The sequence below is a fragment of the Artemia sp. Qi Xiang Cuo genome, chromosome 3, assembly GCF_049724085.1.
Source record: "Artemia sp. Qi Xiang Cuo chromosome 3, ASM4972408v1, whole genome shotgun sequence".
In the NCBI taxonomy this organism is placed as follows: Eukaryota; Metazoa; Arthropoda; class Branchiopoda; order Anostraca; family Artemiidae; genus Artemia; species Artemia sp. Qi Xiang Cuo.
The window spans coordinates 38,903,550-38,925,697 of record NC_142796.1 but is presented as its reverse complement, the minus strand read 5'-3'; the positions used below and the strand labels follow the sequence as shown (position 1 = coordinate 38,925,697).

The window sequence follows — 22,148 nt, the reverse complement described above, 5'->3', positions numbered from 1 at the left end:
ACAAACTGACAGTCTTTCAGAAAAAGAGAACTAGTTGGTATAACTTATCTTTAACCAATTCCCTTTTATTTATTTTTTTTTTCGTACACCCAAAACCAACGATGAAATAAATTTTTCCTATTTAAAAGATTGGCATCAACTCTGCATAATGAAAAAGAAACCGCCGAAGTTGAATTTTTGAGGATGCTGCATTATTTGTTGTAAGAAAAGGAAAAATGAAGAAAAGGAAAAGAAAAAAACGAAGAAGGAAAAAAAGGAAGAAAAGAATATAGTGTCACAGAAAAAAACTAACCTTTGGAAGTGATCTATACGGAAGCAAAAAAGCGACTGATGAAACGTAGAATAAATAGATTATTTGTTCTATGGATATCTGCACCAAAAGAGATAGTGACAGTTCCCCTACTTATCCCAACCCACTCCCCGTAACACAATACGCCACCCCTAGAAAAGGGAGCGATATGTCATCTAATTTCTTGGAATAAGCTCCAGACCGATTGAAGTGGAGGTCGACCGACCCAGCATCTATGCAAAGGAGGGTCTAAGTCTGAGTAAGTAAGTTTAGCGAAATCATACTTTCATGTTTGTTATAGCAAATGGGTGTTACAGTTCAATACTGTTCTTGCGAAATTATAATCCAAAGTCAGTGATTCAATTTTATTCTTTCTCTTCGAGTGCATGTGTTGCAGTATCATTTCCTTGACTGTGTCCAACTTAATCCTAAATCTTCCAAATACCAATAAGATAACAAAAAAACATTTACCAAGTATCGCTAAATGGTCTATATAGCAATAAGCTCCAATTGCTTCTGATACACATGTAAGATCCACTTTTCCTTTGTGTCCGATTCTATAAATGTTGGTTTCTCCTGAAGGCCAATTAACGGACGCAACAGAGAAATTGGTTTCGTTTACCCAACCACGGACTTCCTGAACACGACCAACTTTACCTAAAAAAAAAGTTGTTCACCACTACAAACCCTTGCTGCAATAACAGATAAGTGTTACTACATCTTTTTTTTTTACAAGAAGATCCAAGTGCCATACCAGGCACATCCTGCTTAAAATAGCATTAAACGTTTAATCTTACCATCATATTTAGTTTTTCCCGGATTAAAAGAAGGGAACATTTAACTTGAGATCCATCAGGAGACTAGTATAAAATACGAAAAATCACAAGAACAAGACTAGCGGTGTTAGGGTCAAAAAATAAGAGCTAAAGTTACGGACCCGAACATTCTTTGTTTACTCAGCCATGCAATACGCCACACAACAAAGCTCGTTTCAATGAATCCAACTTGTATCTGCCAGGCCACATTCAGTAAGCTGGTTTTCATGGCTGGATCACTAGTTGTAGCCAAGCAAAGAGCGAACCGCGGTCGGTTCGCTTAGCTAAAAAATTATAGCTACTAACAGTTAAAATAGCTAAAAAATATTTGATATTTTTCAAAAGGAGAACCTACTACGGAGGTGTCTAAAATATTGAGCAATATTTTCTAGTTGATATTTATTTAGAAATAGCAGCCTTCAGTTCTATATGGCAATATATATTTTATATGCCTTTTGGACTCTATAATGACATAATTCTTCGTTCCATTGTAATTTTGATTTGTCTTCTAACAAAAGGTTTCGTTTTGCACCATTTTCGTCTGACTTTCAATTCGCATTACTTTCAATTCAATGTCGTTTTCATGCATGCGTCACAAATACCAAAACAATTCCACCCCTGGAAAAAATTATGTAATTTTCTCTTTAAATTGGAAAATTTAGATAGATGAATGTGACTGTAACCGAAACCAACAATCTACCTGATTGTTGACAGTTAATTCCGGGCTTTACAAGGGTGCTGTCTCCTAATTGCATATTTCTTGTGCTTCATTTTCGTTTTTCGTTCGCTGTGATTCTCGCTTTTGCTTGTCTTGTAACCGAAGATATAATATAGGTCTACCTTAATAATAGCATATAGGCAGAAAAATAAATTAAAGCACTCTGCAAGAAATCTAATAAAGGTTGGTGTTGTAATTGTAATCATACTAGCTTGATTTCGTTAAGATGCAAATTACTTAGCAGCAATGTACTAATTAGACCTTGATTCTGAAGATAAATTATAAGAGAAGAATTATGGTATCCTGTTTATATGAATTATGTTGATGGACTTGGTCCTAAAGAACATGGCTTACGCTGCAGGAGAGTATGACATCAAACGGATATGTAATACTATCCCAGATTTAAACCCCCTTTTATCTTCAAGTTCAATCTTTTTTTATTCCATGGTGCTAATTTACTAATTAAGTACAATGCAACATAACAAAATTTTGAAAAACTCCAAAATTCATGTTCACAGAAAGACGCCACATAGACTGAGTCACCACTTCCAAAAAGGGTTTGGGCGTCAGTCGTTAATGATTACGTCAAATAAATAGGTTGTGCTAGGTTAAGTGTTGGATAAACAATTAAGCATTACATGCCAAGAGATGGCCCGTTTATAGCGTTATATATATATATATATATATATATATATATATATATATATATATATATATATATATATATATATATATATATATATATATATATATATATATATATATATATATATATATTCTTCTCATCATACGTGCAATAGAACTGGAGACATTTCCTGAGTTTCACCCGCCCCCAAAAGAAGAAGTGGAACCCCTTTTGAAACATAATGCAGCTTATGCCCCCAATTCAATCCTATTACCCACAAGGAATCCTAAGCGCCCCTTCTAAGAAAATAAAATCCGGCGTGTAGAACCGTACTATATTTGAAATATTTACATTCTCTAATCAATGGGCTGGACCCCCACACCTCCCAAACAAAAATATTTCTTATTTTTTCCAACATATGAGGAGTTAAAACAATACTAACCGTACAAAAACAGGGTTCATTATTGTTCACAGAAACTCATCCCACTGACTGAACCCCTGAGTCAACAATACAAAGTAGGACTGGGCGTCAACTTGCGTAAATGATTGGGTCATATAAATAAGTGGGTTGTGCTAGACTAATTGTTGCATGAATTACTCGAGTATTGCATGCCTGCTTCAAAAGACAGAACAATCACACTACTTTTCGACCAGACTTGTAAAATGAAGCCATAGGTGTCCCGTACGTAAGCAGATGCTCCCCCAAAGTCCTTTGATTTCCACGAACATCCCTGTATTTCAGCATAACATTCATTTAATTTGCTTGTCCGCTGTTCTGATGAACTTGTCTCTACCCTATTCTTGCATGTGTACCTTATAGTTAACACTGCAAAACCTTTACGCCGGACAGCAGTAAATAATTCGTGGGGGGGGGGCGTACAAAAAAAAACTAAAAATGCATCAAAAATTTGCAGGTTTTGTGAAAATTTGCAGGTCCATCTCTTTTTGCAGGTTTTGTGGTGTTTTCAAAGATTTTTGATGGAGGGAAAGAGAATTTTAAAATAATTCTTCAAGATAACCCCAGTTTACTCCATCTTCCACCCTGCATACAGCTATGGGTACGATGTCGCTGGGCAACCTTTATCCACCAATACCACATAAAAAATTAACAGAAATGGCATAGTAATTCGGATTGCAAAAGTTCAAAACTCCTGGAACGATGACAGTTACCCGAACGAGATAATTTTGATTGGCATTTCCATTTAGGACAGTCAATCAGAGTAAGAGATTTATTGACATAGAACATTTCAAGAAAAACATATGCAACACTGTAAAAAAGTTTTTTTTAGAATTAGAGGTGGTCCTGCAGTGACGCAGTGGGATTGATCTCTGCTTGGTGATACTGGACCCGGTGTTCAAACTCAGTACCAGTAATCCGCTGCAGGACCTGGAATTTGTTTTCAATGATGGTACTATGCGGAAGCGTCTCCATACAAATCCAAACAAGAAGAAGAAGCAACACTATTGGTACATATTATGATTTCTTTTTATCTATTTGCTTTCAGCACTGCAATTTATTCTTTAGTATCCCTGCTGATAAGAGCAAATTAGTCTAATCACTAAATCTGAAGCTGCCAAACCTACACGTGATATTATGTTTTAAATAATACATAATTATTTCCAAATATTCAACATTCCTGTCCATTTTAAACTTGGTTGGTTCTGACCTGGAATGTAACCCCATACTGTTTAAATTAATTTGAAAAAAAAATCAAAGATACTTCAAACTGGAAAACCTTCTGATTTACGCCAAGAGGACGCATTCTCGATCGCAAGGGGTGAACTGGTATCAGTAACTTTATATGTCGGAAAGACAGTACTCGTACTTCTTAGTCGCAGCCTTTTATCTCTTTGCACTTCTACCACAGGGCACCCCTTCCAAAGTTGCCACTAATTTCATATTTCCAAATCATTTTTTAAACATGTATCTTACCCTGTTATAACAACTCAACCCACAAAAACACCAACAAAAGAATCGAACCAAACAATTACCTATATATTGGAATAAAGGTAGAATATTCCAAATCTCTTCTTTTCTTCATTCATTTTACTAGCCACACTTCCCCTTTGGCTGCTCAATTTTACATGTGGGGAGGGGGGAGGGGGAATTTTTCGAGGGGAGGGAGGGGTAATTGTCCATTGGGATTTTCCAGGGGGAATTGTCCGCATAGGAAAGATTTTGCAGACAGGATTGTCCCGAGTTAACTTTGCGAAGAATCCCATGTAGCTTTTTCCCCAACCACTCCGTATAGAAAAGGTGTTAGTAGAAACTTGGCAGGTACCCATTTGAATGGAAATCGGAAGTTCTAGTGCCAATTCTAAGGGTCAAAAACAAACAGAGATTCCAAGCTCCCTCCCGTGCTCTTGTTTACCCCTGGGCATCCAAGTAAGCCCCACAGCAAACGATTTATTTCCAGTTAAATTTTCCTCAAAATAGTTTAAGGGTTCAATAATATCCCTCCAGGGTAGGCACGACCATGCAGCCCCAGGGGCAAAGGCCTTAAGTTGGCAACTTGCCAGTAGTTTAGAAACATATTTGAAGTGAAAAAGGCAGAATGTTTGATCTGGATTCTCAGGCCGACTTGAAATTTTCAGGGATCATTCCCTGGGCCAAGGATACTACCCATTTGCTGGGAGACGTGAAGGCATAAATGGTCTAAAATAGATCAGAAGCATTTACTGTGTCTGATAAGTTTAAATTTTACAACCGTAAGGACATCCACAAGTTCCTAGGCCAAGTGGACCCTACTGCAATAAAATAGGTTGGGGGAAAGGCACCTTTTAAAAGGATTAAAACTTGGTTGAATTTGGGTGAAGTTAAGATATATGAGCCCTTGGATCAAAGGGCTCCAAAGCAAAAAAAATTGGTTCAACGGATAATAAGGCCTTAACAAATGACCAATTATTTCAGATCGTCTCCAATTGCTTTCAAATGGCTCATAGAAATTCACAGAATATTTGAAATACCTTTATTCCATGACTATCTACCATAGTTCTGCCTGAAAAGGGCTTATGCCAGCATTGCGTCTCCCTCAGACTACCTGTCTTGTCTTTTTCTCTAATTAGCCATGGCTTGATGGCAGCTTGATTTCAATTCAAAAATCAACAGACTCAAGTGTAAGTGTAGAACAAGTTCAAGTGTAAGTTCCTGGGCCAAGGCTCAAATGTACAAAGAAAAACTAAAATATAGACTAAAAACTGGGTCTGTGTAGAGCAAGGTGTTGAGAAGAGGACACCCCCTTCATATAAGTAATAATTTCTATTTGTTTTAAGTTTTTATCTTGCCTCTTACTTTCAGCTGAAAAAACTTGTTTCTTATTTAATTTCTGATCGTTTTTCAAATAATGCCAGGAAATCGGGCTCCACCTCCACGGAAAAATCACCCCTCCCCACAGAAATATCCTCTAGATAATACAATCCCGGTGAAAATTTACCCCAGACAATTAACCTTAAGATCTCCACGCGTAATATTGAGTCGGCAAAGAGAAAGCAAGACATATAAAGATAATTTCGTATAGGAATTTTGGCGAATTCCCCCAGCATAAAATTTCCCCTGAAAACTTCATCCCCTGGAAACTTCCCTCCCCACGGAAAATTCTCCCCATAACCCCCCCCCCCCCGCAGAAAATTCCCCTTCCAACCACAAAAACGTATGAATGCTTCCCAAGAACAAATACTATACGTAAACATTGGGCAAATTTTATAACTTAAAGACATTTCGCCAGGGGCTGTGGCGGGCCATATTTATCGCGGAAGGCATAGTTATTGAGCCTTTCAACTATGCTGAACAAAACGGCTATCTCAAGATTTTGATCGGACGATTTTGGGGAAAAGGGGGCATGGGAGGGGGCTTAGTTGCCCTCTAATCTTTTTGGTCACTTAAAAAGGACACTAGAAGTTTTTTTCCGTTCGAATGAGCCTTTTATATTCTAGGACCATGATCGATACGATCACCCCTGGGAAAAACAAATTAACACAAATCTGTGATCTTTCTTCTAGCAAAAAATACAAAATTCTACATTTTTACAGATAGGAGCTTGAAACCCCTACAAAAAGTTTCTCTGATACGCTGAATCTGATAGTGTGATTAAGATTCTTTGATTTTTAAGGGGTATTTCCCCCTTTTTTTCGAAAATCAGGCAAATTTTCTCAGGCTCGTAGCACTAAATTTAATGAAACTCATATATTTGGAATCAGCATAATAAGCAGAATCATTTGATACATCTATTTTTATCAACAATCCTTTTTTTTAGAGTTTCGGTTTTGACAACTGAGCGGCGTCACTCCTTTCTTTACAGTTCGATTCCACGAACTGTTTGATTTTTATCTCGGGAGGAAAATACATATTATTAATCTCAGCTTTTACGACAGAGGAAACCTCAACCACGATAAAAATTTTATGAACTGGTTTAGTTAAATATTTTATCAGTTAAACCCTCTATTTGCTGGATAACAGATATCATGATAGAACTACTGTCCTATAACTCTTGGTCACTCTTTATACTTCTGTCATTTTTATGAATAATATTTGTACAGATACCAGGTTTAGCTATACATTGCGAACGAAACATCAGTTTATTTGTTGTTAATTATCTGTTTTGTGTCACCTGTGTTTTGCGTTTTGACTATTTGTCACCGGTAAATAATTACGGAATTGGAAATACAATGAATACTTAATACAAAGTTTAACCAAGGTCATTAGAACCTCTAGGAATTTTTAAAAATTTGAATTTTTTTGCACAATATATCCCTGTTACTGAATCTTCGATTAAATGATAATTTTGGTCAATTTTATTTTTCAACAATTGTCCAGATTAGTGAACTGCTTTTGTCAGTGAACTAATTTTGATTTTTAATTAAAATCAAATAGTTGCGGGCATCAAGCCATGGTTTAATTACGGAAAAGCCAAGACAGATAGTCCTAGTGAGTGAGAGGCAAAATCTGGCATAAGCCCTTTTTAGGATCGCATAAAAATTATGTAATTTCACTTGTTGATGGAAAAGTCTATCATCCATCATTTCTAGGGCAGAACTAAGGTAAAAGTCACAGAGCTAAGCGATGGAAGATCAGATTGCTTTTGAGTTGACGCGTGACGGACAATCTCCACTAGACTTGTATGCAAAATGGGAGACTGAATTTGCTTTCAGATAGTTGATCCAACAAAAAAAATTCATTACATATTGGTTGACGAATAAGTTGCCTGAATTCGTAAGGCAGCAAGCATCTAATTCTCAATAGGGAGGGGAGCGCCTACCTAGAGAGTGAGGCGAATGACCCAACTCCCAATTCACGTTCTGATACAACTACATTTTTAAGTTTTTCAACTAAATCTACGTATTTACTTATGTAGGAGTTTTGGGAATACAGCAAAGGTTTGAAAGGTGTACACAGTCATTTTCTAATATTGGAAGCATGGGCGTCTGTGCAAGCTACGATAAACCTTAAAAGAATACCTTGTTTATGTAATTTTGGTAAAACATAAAAATTTCGGACAAAAGCTACCACGGGGGAATAATTTATTATATAATTGTGGAGTGATTCTACCGTTTTGTTTTCGGTATAATTATAAATTATCGTTACATATGTAGTTTTGTCGTTTAAGTGTGAATAAATTTTGTTGTCATAGTCTTTTGTATCCATGACAATTAGTGAACTCCTTTTGTCTGCTTTAGTTATTAAATAGACGGGTCTTTCCGGAGATTAGATAATACTTTTAGGTTTCGCGAAATTTTTGGCATCACATCTGTCGGAGACTTGGCTTTTTTTGACTGTTGTAAAGGGTATGAATTAGACAAGACCCACAAAATCTACCTGCTTCTGGGTTAGAAACAGATGCACAGCATTTTTGCAAAAAGGAATCTAGAGAGGAAACTATATCTGCCACAGGAACTTGTTTCGGTAGAAAAGAGAATTTTGGATCTTTTTCAAGTGCTTGGATTTCCTTAGGTTCAAGCATTTTAGAACAGGGGTCTCCAAACTACGGCCCGCGAGACTCTCCTATCTATATATAGAGATCTTTTAATCGCCAGAAAGGATGGCATCATATCATTTCACCCACTTTTCAAAGTCAATGAGCTGATATAGTGCCATTTAATGGAAGAGTCGACTTCCCCGCAGAGCATGTATGGCACAGTTACTGGAGAGAATATACTCAACTAATTCAAAAAGCATTTACTGATTCTAACTTGACCTGGATTAATTCCAGTTGCTTGGCAGTTGACAAAGGAATGAAAATGTGTGGCATTAAAAAACATTTGGACAAGCGAAGTAGATGTGTAACAAGAAACAAATTCCACAACCAATTTTCCTGCACTGTATTATTCACCAGCAAACTTTGCTAAATACATAGACATTAGGAGTGTAATGAATCCTGCACTGAAGATGAATTTAATAAGGTCACAGGGGTTCAACCGTATACAGCTCAGAGACATGTTGAAAGATACAGACACAGAACCGCAAGATTTATCACATTACACAGCAGTAAGATGGGTAATTGTGAGAATTCCGAGTACGGTAATTGAATTAAGAAAGGAAATACATGACTTCCTAGAAAGTAAAGGCAAGTCACTGCCATTTCAGTTTTATGAAGAGTGGGTATGCAAATTGACCTCTGCTGCAGACATTACTGGTCATTTAAAATTTCTCAGCCTAAAACTACACGGAGAGAAAAATCTAGTTTCTGATCTGTACTCACCTAAAGGCCTTCAGACCTAAACTTGTCTTGTTTCTGGAACAGGCACAAGCCAACAACTTGACGCACTTTTAGGAGCGCAAGGTCTTAGTGGCTGAAGCAACAGCTGAGTTCCCCATATCATTTGCATACAAGATCATCAAAGACATACAGAGTTTCAGGAGGGGTTTTCTGACTTGGATTCAAAGGGAGAGGAAATGGAGCTATTTCAAAATCCTTTGAAAGCAGATGTGGCCAGTTGCTTCGATGAACTGGCAGCTGGAGGTCATTGAGTTGCAAGCAAATGACCCCTGAGGACAAATTTAAAGAAGGGCTTTTGAGTTTTTACCAGTTTTTGCCCAAGAAAGACTTTGCTAATGTCAAAGCTTTCGCGTCATAGTACCTTTCAATCTTTGGAGAAACATATTTGTGCGAACAGACATTTTCGAGGATGAAATACGTGAAGAACAATTTGCGAGCTAACTTGCAAGATTATAATCTCAGGTCACCGTTGATGCTAGGGATATCAAATGTAAAGCCAGAAATATCTACTATTTTGGCACCCAGGAAACAATTTTACCAGTCCCAATAGTACAAGTGTTCATGTACAGTGATTTAATGTATTATTAAATAATATTAAACCCAATATCAAATAACATTAATTCTGTAATTATAATAATATGAAATAAACAATTAAAAACAATATCTATGTTTTGATTCGATTTCATTTGGACCTTTAGCATCAAACTGCTGTTGACAGTTAATGCGGCCCTCCACCAGAAATGTTCGGAGATCCCTGTTCTGTCATAAAAATTAAAAATAGTGGGTCCAGGAATGAATCTCGGAGTGTAGGTACGGTTACTCATTAAAGATCCATCCTTCAGACTTTCCAATTTTTTATTAAGTCGTTCCTTTGATAAGCGGAAATCATGACGAAACAAATTTGTCTCTAACCTAGTAACCTGACAAAAATCTACCGTGGACAGACTTTCAAATAAGAATTTTTCAAAACATTTTCTTTCCAAAGAAGTGATGCGTCTCTTTTGTTTTTTGTCTTTAAAAATATGAATTAATGTCTTTAAATGTAATGAATAAGCGAATTGCGTCTCTTCTCGGGTGTTTAAGTGTAATCTGTATCTTAAAGACTTGGGGATAATATTTTCATTTCTGCAGGATTCTAAAAATTTTTGTTGCTTAATTATATTATCGTGTTATTTGCAAAAATTAATCAAATAAAAGATATCATAGGTCAACTGCTTTTCATCAGCTAGACGTAAATAACGACAAAACCATACTGTCTTTCCATCATAAAAACAAACAAAAAGTAAAATAATAGGGAATTTTTAAGACAGTGTAACTTCCTCAAATGAATCTAAGGGCCGTCCTCAGCAAAACATGTATAAATAAAATAAGACTTGCAGTAAAATACGACCTTTAAAAGTAAAATTAAAAATCAAAACAATCACAGAATCATTGATTCGATTAAGTTCAACCAGGACTGATAGATATAACGAAAGGAAATGAGGCAATTCGTTCAGGTGAAATAAAAAATTAGAACACTTTTATAATGCTATTCTTGCCTTTTTCAAGGGTCTTTTAGTAACAGGTTAACTGGTATTGATTACTGCTTTCATTAATACATTTGTCAAATCGTTTTAATTAAATTTGTGTATAAAGCACTGAGTGAACACTTTCCCAAATCCCTATTCAAAGAAATATGAGTTTAATTTCTATTGCCTCACGAACAACCTATTTTATACCCAAGTCATTCAGGAGAATTTTTCAGAGGGAGTCAGAGGGAGAATTTTTTAAAAAGTAATGTATGGCTGGGGTTATGAAAAACATGACCGCTTAGAGCAAAATCAAAAGAAATATGTTTTTAAAGGAAATATCTAATGAGAAAAACTATAAATTTACGCAAAGTACACAGAACAGCAATGTTTAGCGTAAACAGATTTCAAAGAATTCGAAAATCTCGAAAGAGCTTAGGCTCCTTAAATATGAGTCAATCTAACACAAATAAGCACACAAGTGAAATTGCCATCGTTGAACCGGTTTGAACAGAAGTTTTAAAGTTGCCCATATTGAAAAACAAATTGTATTCCTGGTTAAAGTCAAAATGTCGTCAAGTGTAAATTCTGATGCAGCTTTCGCTTCTTCAAAATCCTGAATTCATCAATGGATGGCATTAAAAGAGGCAAAATCATCTCCTCAAGGACGCTTGGGTTGCCCGTTACATAACATCGCACGACTGTTTTCAGATGAGTGGTTAGCTGGTAATTATCGCCATTAGGCTACCAATTGCATAAAAGTAACATTACCATATTGGAACCCTAAACCGATTAGTTAATGCTTCGATTTTACGAGGATGCGGTTTCAAATCTTGGAGATGGCATTTTTCTTCTCTTTTTTTTTTGCAATCTTGAGGTTGCTCTTATTATGTCAGCAAGATTTGGTATAACTACATCCTGACCATCAGTTTATAGCATATGCCCAATTACTAACTATATGTACGAACGATGACATTTAATGTACAAGGGATACCAAATTGGTAAATACACAAGTTAAAACGATTTTCAAAAAATAGAAGTATTTTATATTCCTGACGACAATATTGAAATGTGCTGTGAAGTTAGGCACAAGCAATCACTTGAACGTTACGAGTTAGATTTTTTGATAGGGGTTACAGCCCCCTCCAATTCAAGGCAATGTTCAATTTTTTAAGAGCCCTCCCGCTAAACACTTTCATTAAATGATATTGTTTTTACTATTTTCATTTGATAATTACTCATTCACAGAATTGGTTCCAAGACAAGTATTTTCAATTACTTGGACTATCTGTCTTGGCTTGTCTCTTTCTACAATTAGCCATGTCTTGATGCAACCTACTGCAAAATACTTGATAACTTCAATTCAAATACGAAGATAACTTCATATGTGACACAGAGAAAAAAAAGGAGAACGAAAAAAAGACAAAACAAACGAGGGCAATTTTCAGCCTATGAATACAGAAAATAAAACATATATTTCAGCAAAGACCTCCGCTAAATCGTTCTCAGTGCTCAATGCGTTTTCGTAAAGGTTACTTGCAAAAGTTCCTTTTTTCTTTTACAGTAAGTCATTTTTCGCTTTCATGAAGGATTTTTTGAGAGATTAGTTTTGCTTTTATAGTGCAAATCACTTTTTTGCTTTCGTATAGGTTACTTCCAAGGACTATTTTTTTTTTCTTTAATAGCATACTCACTTTTTTCCTTTCGTAAATGTTACTTCCAATGGTTAGTTTTTTTTCTTTTATTTCATAAGTCTATTTCTTAGCACCGTAGAGGGCTTAGTAGTGGCAGCCCGTGGCAAAACCTTGGTTTCCCCTCCCCATCTAATATAAATTTTGGCCGAATTTTAACAAAATTTTCATTTATGAACAAAATTTTCGTTTATTAACAAAATTTGAAAAAAAAAACACAAAAAACATCGACATTAATTAAATATGATCTGCTTACTTTTAATTCAAAGAATGGTGATGAAGATATGGGAAAAATGAAAATTTTCGAATTCAATTTGCTTATACTTGCTGCCGATTGCGCCCTCTGCTTTATTTTAAGAGTAGCAAAATTAAAAAAATTACTAAATGATTATAACCGTTAAATTATTTATTTGAAATTTCACACCCCTAAATTTCCGCACCCAGGGCCAGTGCCCCCTCTGCCCCCTAACACTACATCTGAAGCTTAGAGAAGATCTTTGGTGAAGTATCTGTTTTGTTTTCTGTATTTACTGGTCGAATACTATCATTTTTTTTTTTTTTTCATTCTTCATATTTTCATACTAATTCACAAAATATTGCAATGGTAGTTTGTTATGCAGGCACCTTTTCGTCTTGAAAAAAAAAGTACAAAAAAAGAAGCCAAGCTTCGAAAACAGCTGAGTGAACTTCTTAATATATAAATGTCAACCAACAAAAAAAAAAGAAAAAGAGACAAACCATCGCCACCGTCTTGATTTCCCCAGTCCCAATCTGGCCCTCGAACAACTTTTGCACCAAAAAATATCCCTTTCAGAGGTGTTTTTTTAGAATGCTTCCTTGGTGGCATGAGACTCCTGAAAAAAAATGAATTAGAGCACCTTTTTAATCATTACTTTGTAGACATACCTGTAAAAAAAATGAGGGGAGGCGTTTTTTCTTTTTCGCAACAGGTAAGAAGAAACCCCCTGCCACCTCCCCCCCAGAGTTGGCCCGATTTGCACTTATGTGCTTAAACCTTATACACTAAAGCTCTAGTTGAAGTTCAACATATTTCCTAATGGGAAGAGGGAGGTACTTAAGGGATCAAAGGCGGAATTTTATACCTACATTTTCAAATTTCTAATGATAAGTACTTCAAATAAATATACGAGGGGAGAAAGCAAACCTATAATCTTCCTTTATTCGGCGTTCGAGCATGCATTATCCGTCTTGTCGGCTAGACACGAACTTCCCCGGATATAATCTCTAAAAACAGCAATAAATACTCGCCCGGCAACTTGTTAACTGAAACGCTACGGACAATTAAAAAAATATCAACATTAATCTTGTGTATTCCAATGTAAACATAGCTTATCTACAAATATTGTTCTCTACGTGTAATTTCATACTGTTTTTCCATTATCCTTACCTATCCTACATTTTACGGGATTAGCATATATAACTTGTCCGACGACTAATCCAGACCGTTTCAAGTAGTCAAGGAGGCACACTTGTGCCTCTATAAAGAGGCGACCCACCACAATGTTAAGCGATTTCAGGTCCTAGAGGTCGCAGAGAGACGGCGGTGATCGCATTTTGTAGCCCAAGCTCAAACTAAGAAACGTGCAAATTTCATCCTCCTCCAACTTTCATGGGGTAAACGGGGCCGGAAGTTTCGACCCTCCCACCACAGCCCCCCTTTAACGTTGTCCGAATGGGCTGAAATTTAGAGGTTAAGCTTTCCTAGGGCCCGGGAGCTTATCCTCGAAATTTCAGCTGAATCCGATCACTCCTTCCCTGTTTTCCAAAACCCAGATATAGCCACTTAATGTTCATTTCTCTTTCTTTTTTTTTGTTAGCCACGCCTACACGCCACAGTTGGCAACTGATCAGGGTGAACGAGGACTCAATCAAAGCCGAAATTGACTTGCAAGCGCTGTTTGATATTTTCAGACCAAAAAATTATCTCCCGAATTTACACTTAAGAAATAACTTGTTTTCCTATAAGAGCCCAGGTTAAATTTTCCCACCACAGCCCCCCTTTAACGTTGTCTGATCGGGCTGAAATTTAGGAGATAAGCTTTCCTGGGGCCTGGGAGATTATCCTCAAAATTTCAGCTCAAGCCAATCACTCCTTCCCGGTTTTCCAAAAACCAAATATCAGGTTTTGTGGGAATTTGCTTGCGTCAAAAATAGATTCCACATACTAAAAATACAAGTAAAATTGTGTCTCTTTGGTACAGCGATCGATACTCCTGACTATCAGGCAGAAGACCCGGGGTCGATTCCCTGTCAGAGGAAATTTTTTATATACTGAATTTAAAGTTTAAAAAACAAACTCAGTTTCTACTTAAATTATTTGAAAAAAACACGTTTTCTAAAGAGTTAAAGAGGCTGAGTTACAAGGTCGACCCTTAAAACACCCTGTCGAGAAAGAAAAGAATAATACACAATCATCTAACAGTTAGTCAAGCAATAATAAGTAATAGACTGTACAAAAACGTGCAGAAATTATTTGAAAAAAACTACGTTTTCTAAAGAGTTAAAGAGGCTGAGTCACAAGTTCGAACCTTAAAACGTACAGGGATTAGAAGGTACAGTTGGGGGCTGCCGCCCCCAAACCCCCGCTTTCGCAGCCTTGAAATAAAAAGAAAAATTTTAAACTGAAAGTAAGGAACGACGTTAAAACTTAAAACGAACAGATATTATTCCGTATGTGAAAGGGGATGTCCCCTCCGCGACGTCACGCTCGTTACGCTAAAGTTTGACTTTCTCACAACTATAATTTTTAAACAATAAAAAACTTTAGCGTAAAGAGCGAGGCGTTGAGGAGGGGACAGCCCCTTTCATATACGGAATAAGTTCTGTTCGTTTTAAGTTTTAATGTCGCTCCTTACTTTCAGTTTAAAATTTTTTTTTATTTAAAGGCTGCGAAAGCGGGGGTCTGGGGGCGGCAGCCCCCCAACTGTACCTTCTAATCCCTGTACGTTTTAAGGTTCGAACTTGTGACTCAGCCTCTTTAACTCTTTAGAAAACGTAGTTTTTTTTCAAATAATAATCACTGAAAAGGGGCACTAGAACTTTTGATTTCAGTTCTAATGAGCCCTCTCTCGATTCTCTACCACATTTTTGTAGATTGCAACTTATAAAATTCACAATAGGGTTCTATAATATGTTGAATTTGATGGTGTGATTTTCATTAAGATCGCTAGACTTTTTGAGGGTGTTTCCCACTTTTTCTAAAATCAGACAATTTTTTTCAGGATCGGGGCTTTTAATGAGCAATATTAAATCTGATGAATGTTACACATATTTGGATTTAGCATAAAGGCAATTCTTTTGATACATTAACTTTTATCAGAATTCTGTTTTTGTTAAAATTTCGGTTATTATTGGGCCGAGTTGCTCCCTATTTCCAGTTCGGTACCACAAAGTACTTAATATTACGTTTTTGTTTTTTTTTTTTGTTTTTTTTTTCAGTAAAGCGCTAGTTTCACAGAATTCTACAGGTATAGGCAGTTATTACGAGTCACTTCATTTGAGCTCTTTTTTTTAGTATGCTAGTATGTTGCACAGACTTGGTGCTACAAGTATTGGTGCTTTTAATCTTGAATGCTCAAAAAATGTTTAAACCAAGGTCATCGTTACCCAAGAGTAGGTTGAAGTATAGATCCTATGATAAAGGGGATCATAGACACAGACACAAAGCACGAGTTGCATTCCAAGTCCTAGAAGGATCAAAATGTATGGGAGGATGTCAGACAGAGTGCTGAGGTAGGCGCAGCAAAAGGATGGCAAACGGTCGACAATTGCGCAGGCATGTGAAGCTGAAACGCGAAATAACTTAAAAAAAACAGTTTGAGGTAGGATATCTAAAAAATAACAAACACAATTTTTAAACCATTTGCTTTTGGTAGAAATAGAGGAGGTAATAGAAAGATCTAGAAGAACTTGGGCAAGAGAGAATGGACCTGCAGGATGTGGTCGTGGACGAATTAGAAAAAGGGCAAGAAGAAATTGAGTACGAGAAATTGGAAAGGCATGATATTTACGAGGACGCGTTGAAAAATAAAACTGAAGAGGCTGGGCAGAACAAATTGGGCAGGCAGTTCCTTCGATTAAAACCACTACCTGAAGAATTATTAACAGAGAAGGAGTCAGGCATTCTAAATGCTCCACACGAGTCTCTGATACAAGTACCAAAGTCAACATCAGATTTTATAGGCCCTAAAATTGTAGCGAAAAAGTTTGTGGAGGGCACCAACCCTATGCTTAGGATAACTTTGAATATTCAGAAAATAGAAAGAAAAATAGATTAATTCTTAAAAAATATATAAGGAAAGTAACACCGTCACATTAAAACTCAAAACAGGCAGAAACTATCTATGTACACGGGGGTCTTCCAACTCCCTTTAGAAGACAAAAAAAAGTAAATAAAAAGCACTAAATTTGGAAATATCCAGAAAATTTGACGTTTTCCTGAAAAAAAATATGATTCGCAGAAATTCCTAGACATTGTAACTGCATCACAACAGCTGCATTACTAGCAAAAAATTGACTTGATTTTATGTCCCGTTTTCAAGTATCTGATGTAAGCTTTTGCTAATGTTTTCAACACACTCCAGTATGTTAGCACTATTTTCAACTGTACCTGAAACAAGATAGACATATGCAAATTTTGTATTTATTGACCACCCGTATATTACCAAGAGCATGAAGTGAAGAAAATGCATTTTATTATTTATGGGCAAAACTCAACTTTTAAGTTTTAAAGAACAAGTCTAAAAGACGGAATTTTGAAAACAATAGATACATTAAAAAAAGAATTGAATTTGTATGCTAATTCCAAATATATAAATTGATTTAATTCAATGTTACTCATCAAAAGCGACGAGCCCGAGAAAATTCGTCAAATTTCCGAAAAGGGGGGGGGATACCTCCGAATGCCAAGCGATCTTAATGAAAATCACATCATCCGATCCAGCATATCAGGGAACCATAATGTAGATGTTTCAAATTCCTATCTACAATAATGTGGAATTATGTGTTTTTTGCCAGGAAAAAGATCATGGATCTTTTTTTTCAGGGATGATCATAGCGAACCGATTTTGAATTTGAATTAAATTAAAATTTACTTTAAAAAACAATACACCATTTAACAAGTAGCCGTCCAAGAAGAAACAAAGCTCTGAGGTCGAACGGGTACAACAATCAATATCCATAAATTCAACTAAATAACTCAATATCAAGGCCGTATCCAGGGGGGGGGGGGTTACCCGGTTTGAACCCCCCCCCCGAAATTTTTGACCGACTCGAAAATAAGTCAAAAATTAGTAAAACCTAGGTAAAAACCAGTAAAATTAGTCGAAAACTGAGTCAAAAATTAGTAACCCCCCCCCCCCCCCAAAAAAGTCAAAAATTAGTAAAACCCCCCCTGAACAAAAATCCAGGATACGGCTCTGCTCAATATATAAATATATATATATATATATATATATATATATAATAACTAAAATAAATATCAAAAATTAATCTCTTTCATAAAAAAAAAATTATTATAAATGAAAACAAATGAAAAAAGACTACACAAACTATGGATCTTCATCCTCCCCTCCCAAAAATGCTCCATTAATCTTTTCTTTAATTGCTGTAGATGTTCAGCATTGTCCTAGAGGCTCGGGAGAAGGCTCATTTGAACTAAAATCAAAATTTCCAGTGCACTTTTTAAGTGATTGGAGGGCAACTAGCCCCCTCTCGTGCCCTCTTTTCCCCAAAGCCCTCCGAGAGCCATAATGAGATATCCATTTGATTCAGCATAGTTAAAAGGTCCAATAACTATACTTTTGGGATGATACGGCCCCCCATAGTCCCAGGGGAAAGGGTTGTAATATAGAAATTTTTGGGGATGAATTTTCTGCGGCGGGGGGGGGGTCCACGGTGAGAATTTTCTGTGAAGAAGGAAGCTTCCAGCGGAAATTTTACACTGGGGAGGAGGGAAAGGAAGGGGAATTCCTGGTATGATTGGAAAACGGTCAGAAAATAAATATTAAGGAGCAATATTAAAACCAAAGACGAACAGAAATCATTCCATATATTAGGGGGGCTGCCGCTTCCGCAACCTTCGCTCTTTACACTAAAGCTTGATAAATTTTTTTTTTTTTTTGAATAAGGTCCAAGCAGAATTAGAATTTCCAGGGTACTTTTCAGTCATCTTATCGTTATGTTTGGAATGAACATGTTTTTCTTTTGATTTCAAGGCAACTCTCATCCATTTTTTGCATATATACATTGCTTTGCAATTTTCGCTTGGTAAGGCCATTCAGTTTAAACAGCAAGGGGTGCTTAAAACAAGTATAAACATTGCATCTCTTACAATATCTTTTATTACAAACAATAACGAAAGATAAAAACACAACTATAGAATTTAACAGGATCTATTTTTAATCTATATTTAATACAAATATAGACAAGAATTTAACTAGAGTAATTCAGACCCCACTCTGTCAGTCCAGCTGGGACGTTCTTTAGTAAACCAGTTGAACAACTTGTACATCTTGGTCTTCCAATTGGGTCATTCCTAAAGCCAACCTTGACCCAATATTGGTTCTCTTGACCCAGTAGTTAAAGATCTAAGTTTCAAGCCTTCAAGATTATTAGGCTCTTCGACGTTTCTGAACAAAATGATTATATCAAACCTCTAGAGGTGTGAGAAAGGATTTCTAGGGGTTGATTTTACAAGGAATGTAAAAATAATTTCTATACAATTACCTAATATGATAGATACACATAGCTAGTCAAAGAGCCAGTCTGACAAAAATCATTAGAAAGCGTATAATTTTGTATGGGGATTGGGAAAAAAATATATTCCATAAAAAGAAATGTATTAAATATATTTTATCAATTTCAGGAATGTCTGGAAACGCTGTGTCGCATTGACCCTCCCCTTTGAGGAAGTTCAATGGGTAGAAGGGAAGAGCTTTTGTTTTAACAACCAAAATAGAAAGACAATGCCACAAATTGTTACGGTCAACAATATAATTAGAAAAAAAAACTTATTCAATATAAGCAAGTAACAAGTATCTAACAGACTTGTGACCACTCAGTGTAAATGTGCATAGAAAGAGGTGATTCACACAATATAATTTCAAGTCATCAACTAAATTTAAGAACAGTTAAATGAACAATGCATACAACCAAACATGTTTTGCTTCTTACTGATTCATCTATATCAGCTTCACATCCACGCACGCATGCTTAATTCTATTTTGGTGGGTCTGTCACCACACTAAAATCGTAATTTTTAAGGATTATAGCCGGTTTTTTTTTGTTGTTTTTTTTGCTTTCACATACTTCGCTTCTTTTTGCGAGTGAAAAGTTCGGGGCACTTGGGAGTAGATGAGGCTTAAGTCTGGAGCACAACCAAAGCTACAGCATTTTAGTTAGCTCATGTTTCAAGCCAGGTCGTTCTAGAGCTTTCAGCATAGTCCACATAAATGTGAAGCTAAATATTTTTTTCCACATTTTCTTTAGTGCTTTTGACTTTTTAAAGTTCATTGGTTTGTAGGTTTTTCTTCTTACCTTGCCATTATTTTTTCTTGTTTATTATTATTTTTGATGCCCCCTCCTTTTTATCTAAATTGGCAAAATGAATCGACATGAATGATATCCGACCCGACCAGTCTTTTTTTCAAGCACATTTTTTTTGTTTTAATGTGACTTGTTGTCATATTGAGTTATATTTATGTTAATAAAATGTTTGAATTGAATTTAATCGAAAATATACTTGGAAGTTAGGTAAAAAAACAACACATGTACAATAAATAATTAAGTCAGCATATGAGAACAATATAATTCAACAGACAGCTTACCCAACAGAATCAACCAACAAGTATCTAACAAAGGCGTGTGAAGTATCATGTTTATCGGCCATATAACAAAGGGTACAAAGATCATTGTTTTGGCAGACATTACATTTCCATAAGGTTCCTGGTATTCCATGCTTCCGACAATTATCACACAAAACTTCTGGATGACTTACACCTGAAATACAGGCGTTAAAGCACAGTAATAAACTAATCTATAGCACGGAGGTATGATTAATGGAGGGATCATTACCCCTAGATTTTGTAGGGACCGAAAAATAGCAAATGCAACATTGAAAATGAATAGAGTTATAACGCTATTGATGGCAAATGTGCTATACAGATTTTAACTTTAGAGGCGTTTTAAAAAATGACGTCGTAAGACACTCCCAAAAGAATCATTTTAAAAATAGCCTAGAGTTCATTTCATTTGCAGATTATCAGGGGAAATGCATGGGCAATCAGAAAAATGTTCTTCATTAGCAAGAGCAGACGTTTTTCATTACTCCCATTCTCATCTCATGGAATAATAATCAAATCCTAGTCAACAGAGAATCAAACAACCACCCACTCAGTTGCTCAACAGCGTTATCATTCCTCGTGAATCATGAGGGTCTACGCTGAGGGCCATCAGGCTTGTCTAGTTTAATTGCATAGTTTAATGCAAAACAAAACTTAGGAAAACGCATCAAAAATTTGTTTATATGCATTTTTGTTACGATTTTACGAGTCGGACGAACATTTCGAGGGGGGCTCAAAACCGCTAATCCCCCTCCACCTGGATAAGGCCTTGTTTTTTAGTGTTAGGTCCAATTTTCAATTGCTTTAAAAATTTCTAAAATCTCTTATCGATTTCAGAAGAATCGCGAAACACTGTGTCCCTTTGTTCCTTTTCTTTAAGCAAGTTCACGGATAGAAGGGATGAGCTTCTGTTCTGACTAGTAAATTAGAAAGGCAATACAACATATTGTCATAAGTCAAAATATGATTAGACAAATAGGCTACCCAACTCCTTTAATGTTTTTGAAGAAATAATGACCTTTCCCAGAGAGCAAAAACTATTGACGAGTTGTACACGGATGTTCAAATGTTTTGAAATATATATATATATATATATATATATATATATATATATATATATATATATATATATATATATATATATATATATATATATATATATATATATATATATATATATATATATATATATATATATATATATATATATATATATATATATATATATATATATATATATATTATATATATATATATATATATATATATATATATATATATATATATATATATATATATATATATATATATATATATATATATATATATATATATATATATATATATATATATATATATATATATAGTATAAATCCACAGTACAAAACACGAAATGAAAGAACTAATTAAAAACAATCATAAAAAAGAAACTTTAATATTCGGATATTTTGAAGATTTGTAGCCTTTGGAATTACCATTCTTAGTAGGAAACACAAAATGAAAATCAACTTCAACTAAGAGTGAACAAAATCAAAATTAGATGGAACTTCAGTTCAATTTACGAAAGAATGGTAAATATTAATTAGCATAAAGCTTTAGAACTTATTACTTTTAAGGTAAAAATTAAAAAAAAAACAAAGTTTCCAAATAGAAACTAGCAATGGAACAGCATGCCAACTTGACCTATAGGATCTATTATTGCATTAAATTTGTCAGAAAAAAACGGTTTCAACAAGACAAATCTAGTATGTTACTTTTGCCCCCCCCCCCCTCCAAATGACACTAAATGCATCATGCCCATTATATTACCTTATATGCTTCCATTTCTTCACTCCAATAGTGGAAAATTTTAACCCTGGCTAATATCTACAAAATGAATCTCAGAGGTGGTGTTACAGTCTTTTACATACTCTTACATGCATGAAGG

At 35.5% G+C, this 22,148-nt stretch overlaps 1 protein-coding gene across 1 annotated transcript in view; it reads right to left on the bottom strand.

Annotated features, from left to right (window-relative positions):
• LOC148954076 (E3 ubiquitin-protein ligase MIB2-like) overlaps positions 1 to 22,148 on the bottom strand; it is a 104,898-nt gene that overhangs the window by 43,505 nt on the left and 39,245 nt on the right. The window contains 3 exon segments of the mRNA XM_089085819.1: positions 761 to 946; positions 13,098 to 13,213; positions 20,207 to 20,378. Of these exon segments, the coding sequence (XP_088941945.1) occupies positions 761 to 946; positions 13,098 to 13,213; positions 20,207 to 20,378 (474 nt within the window).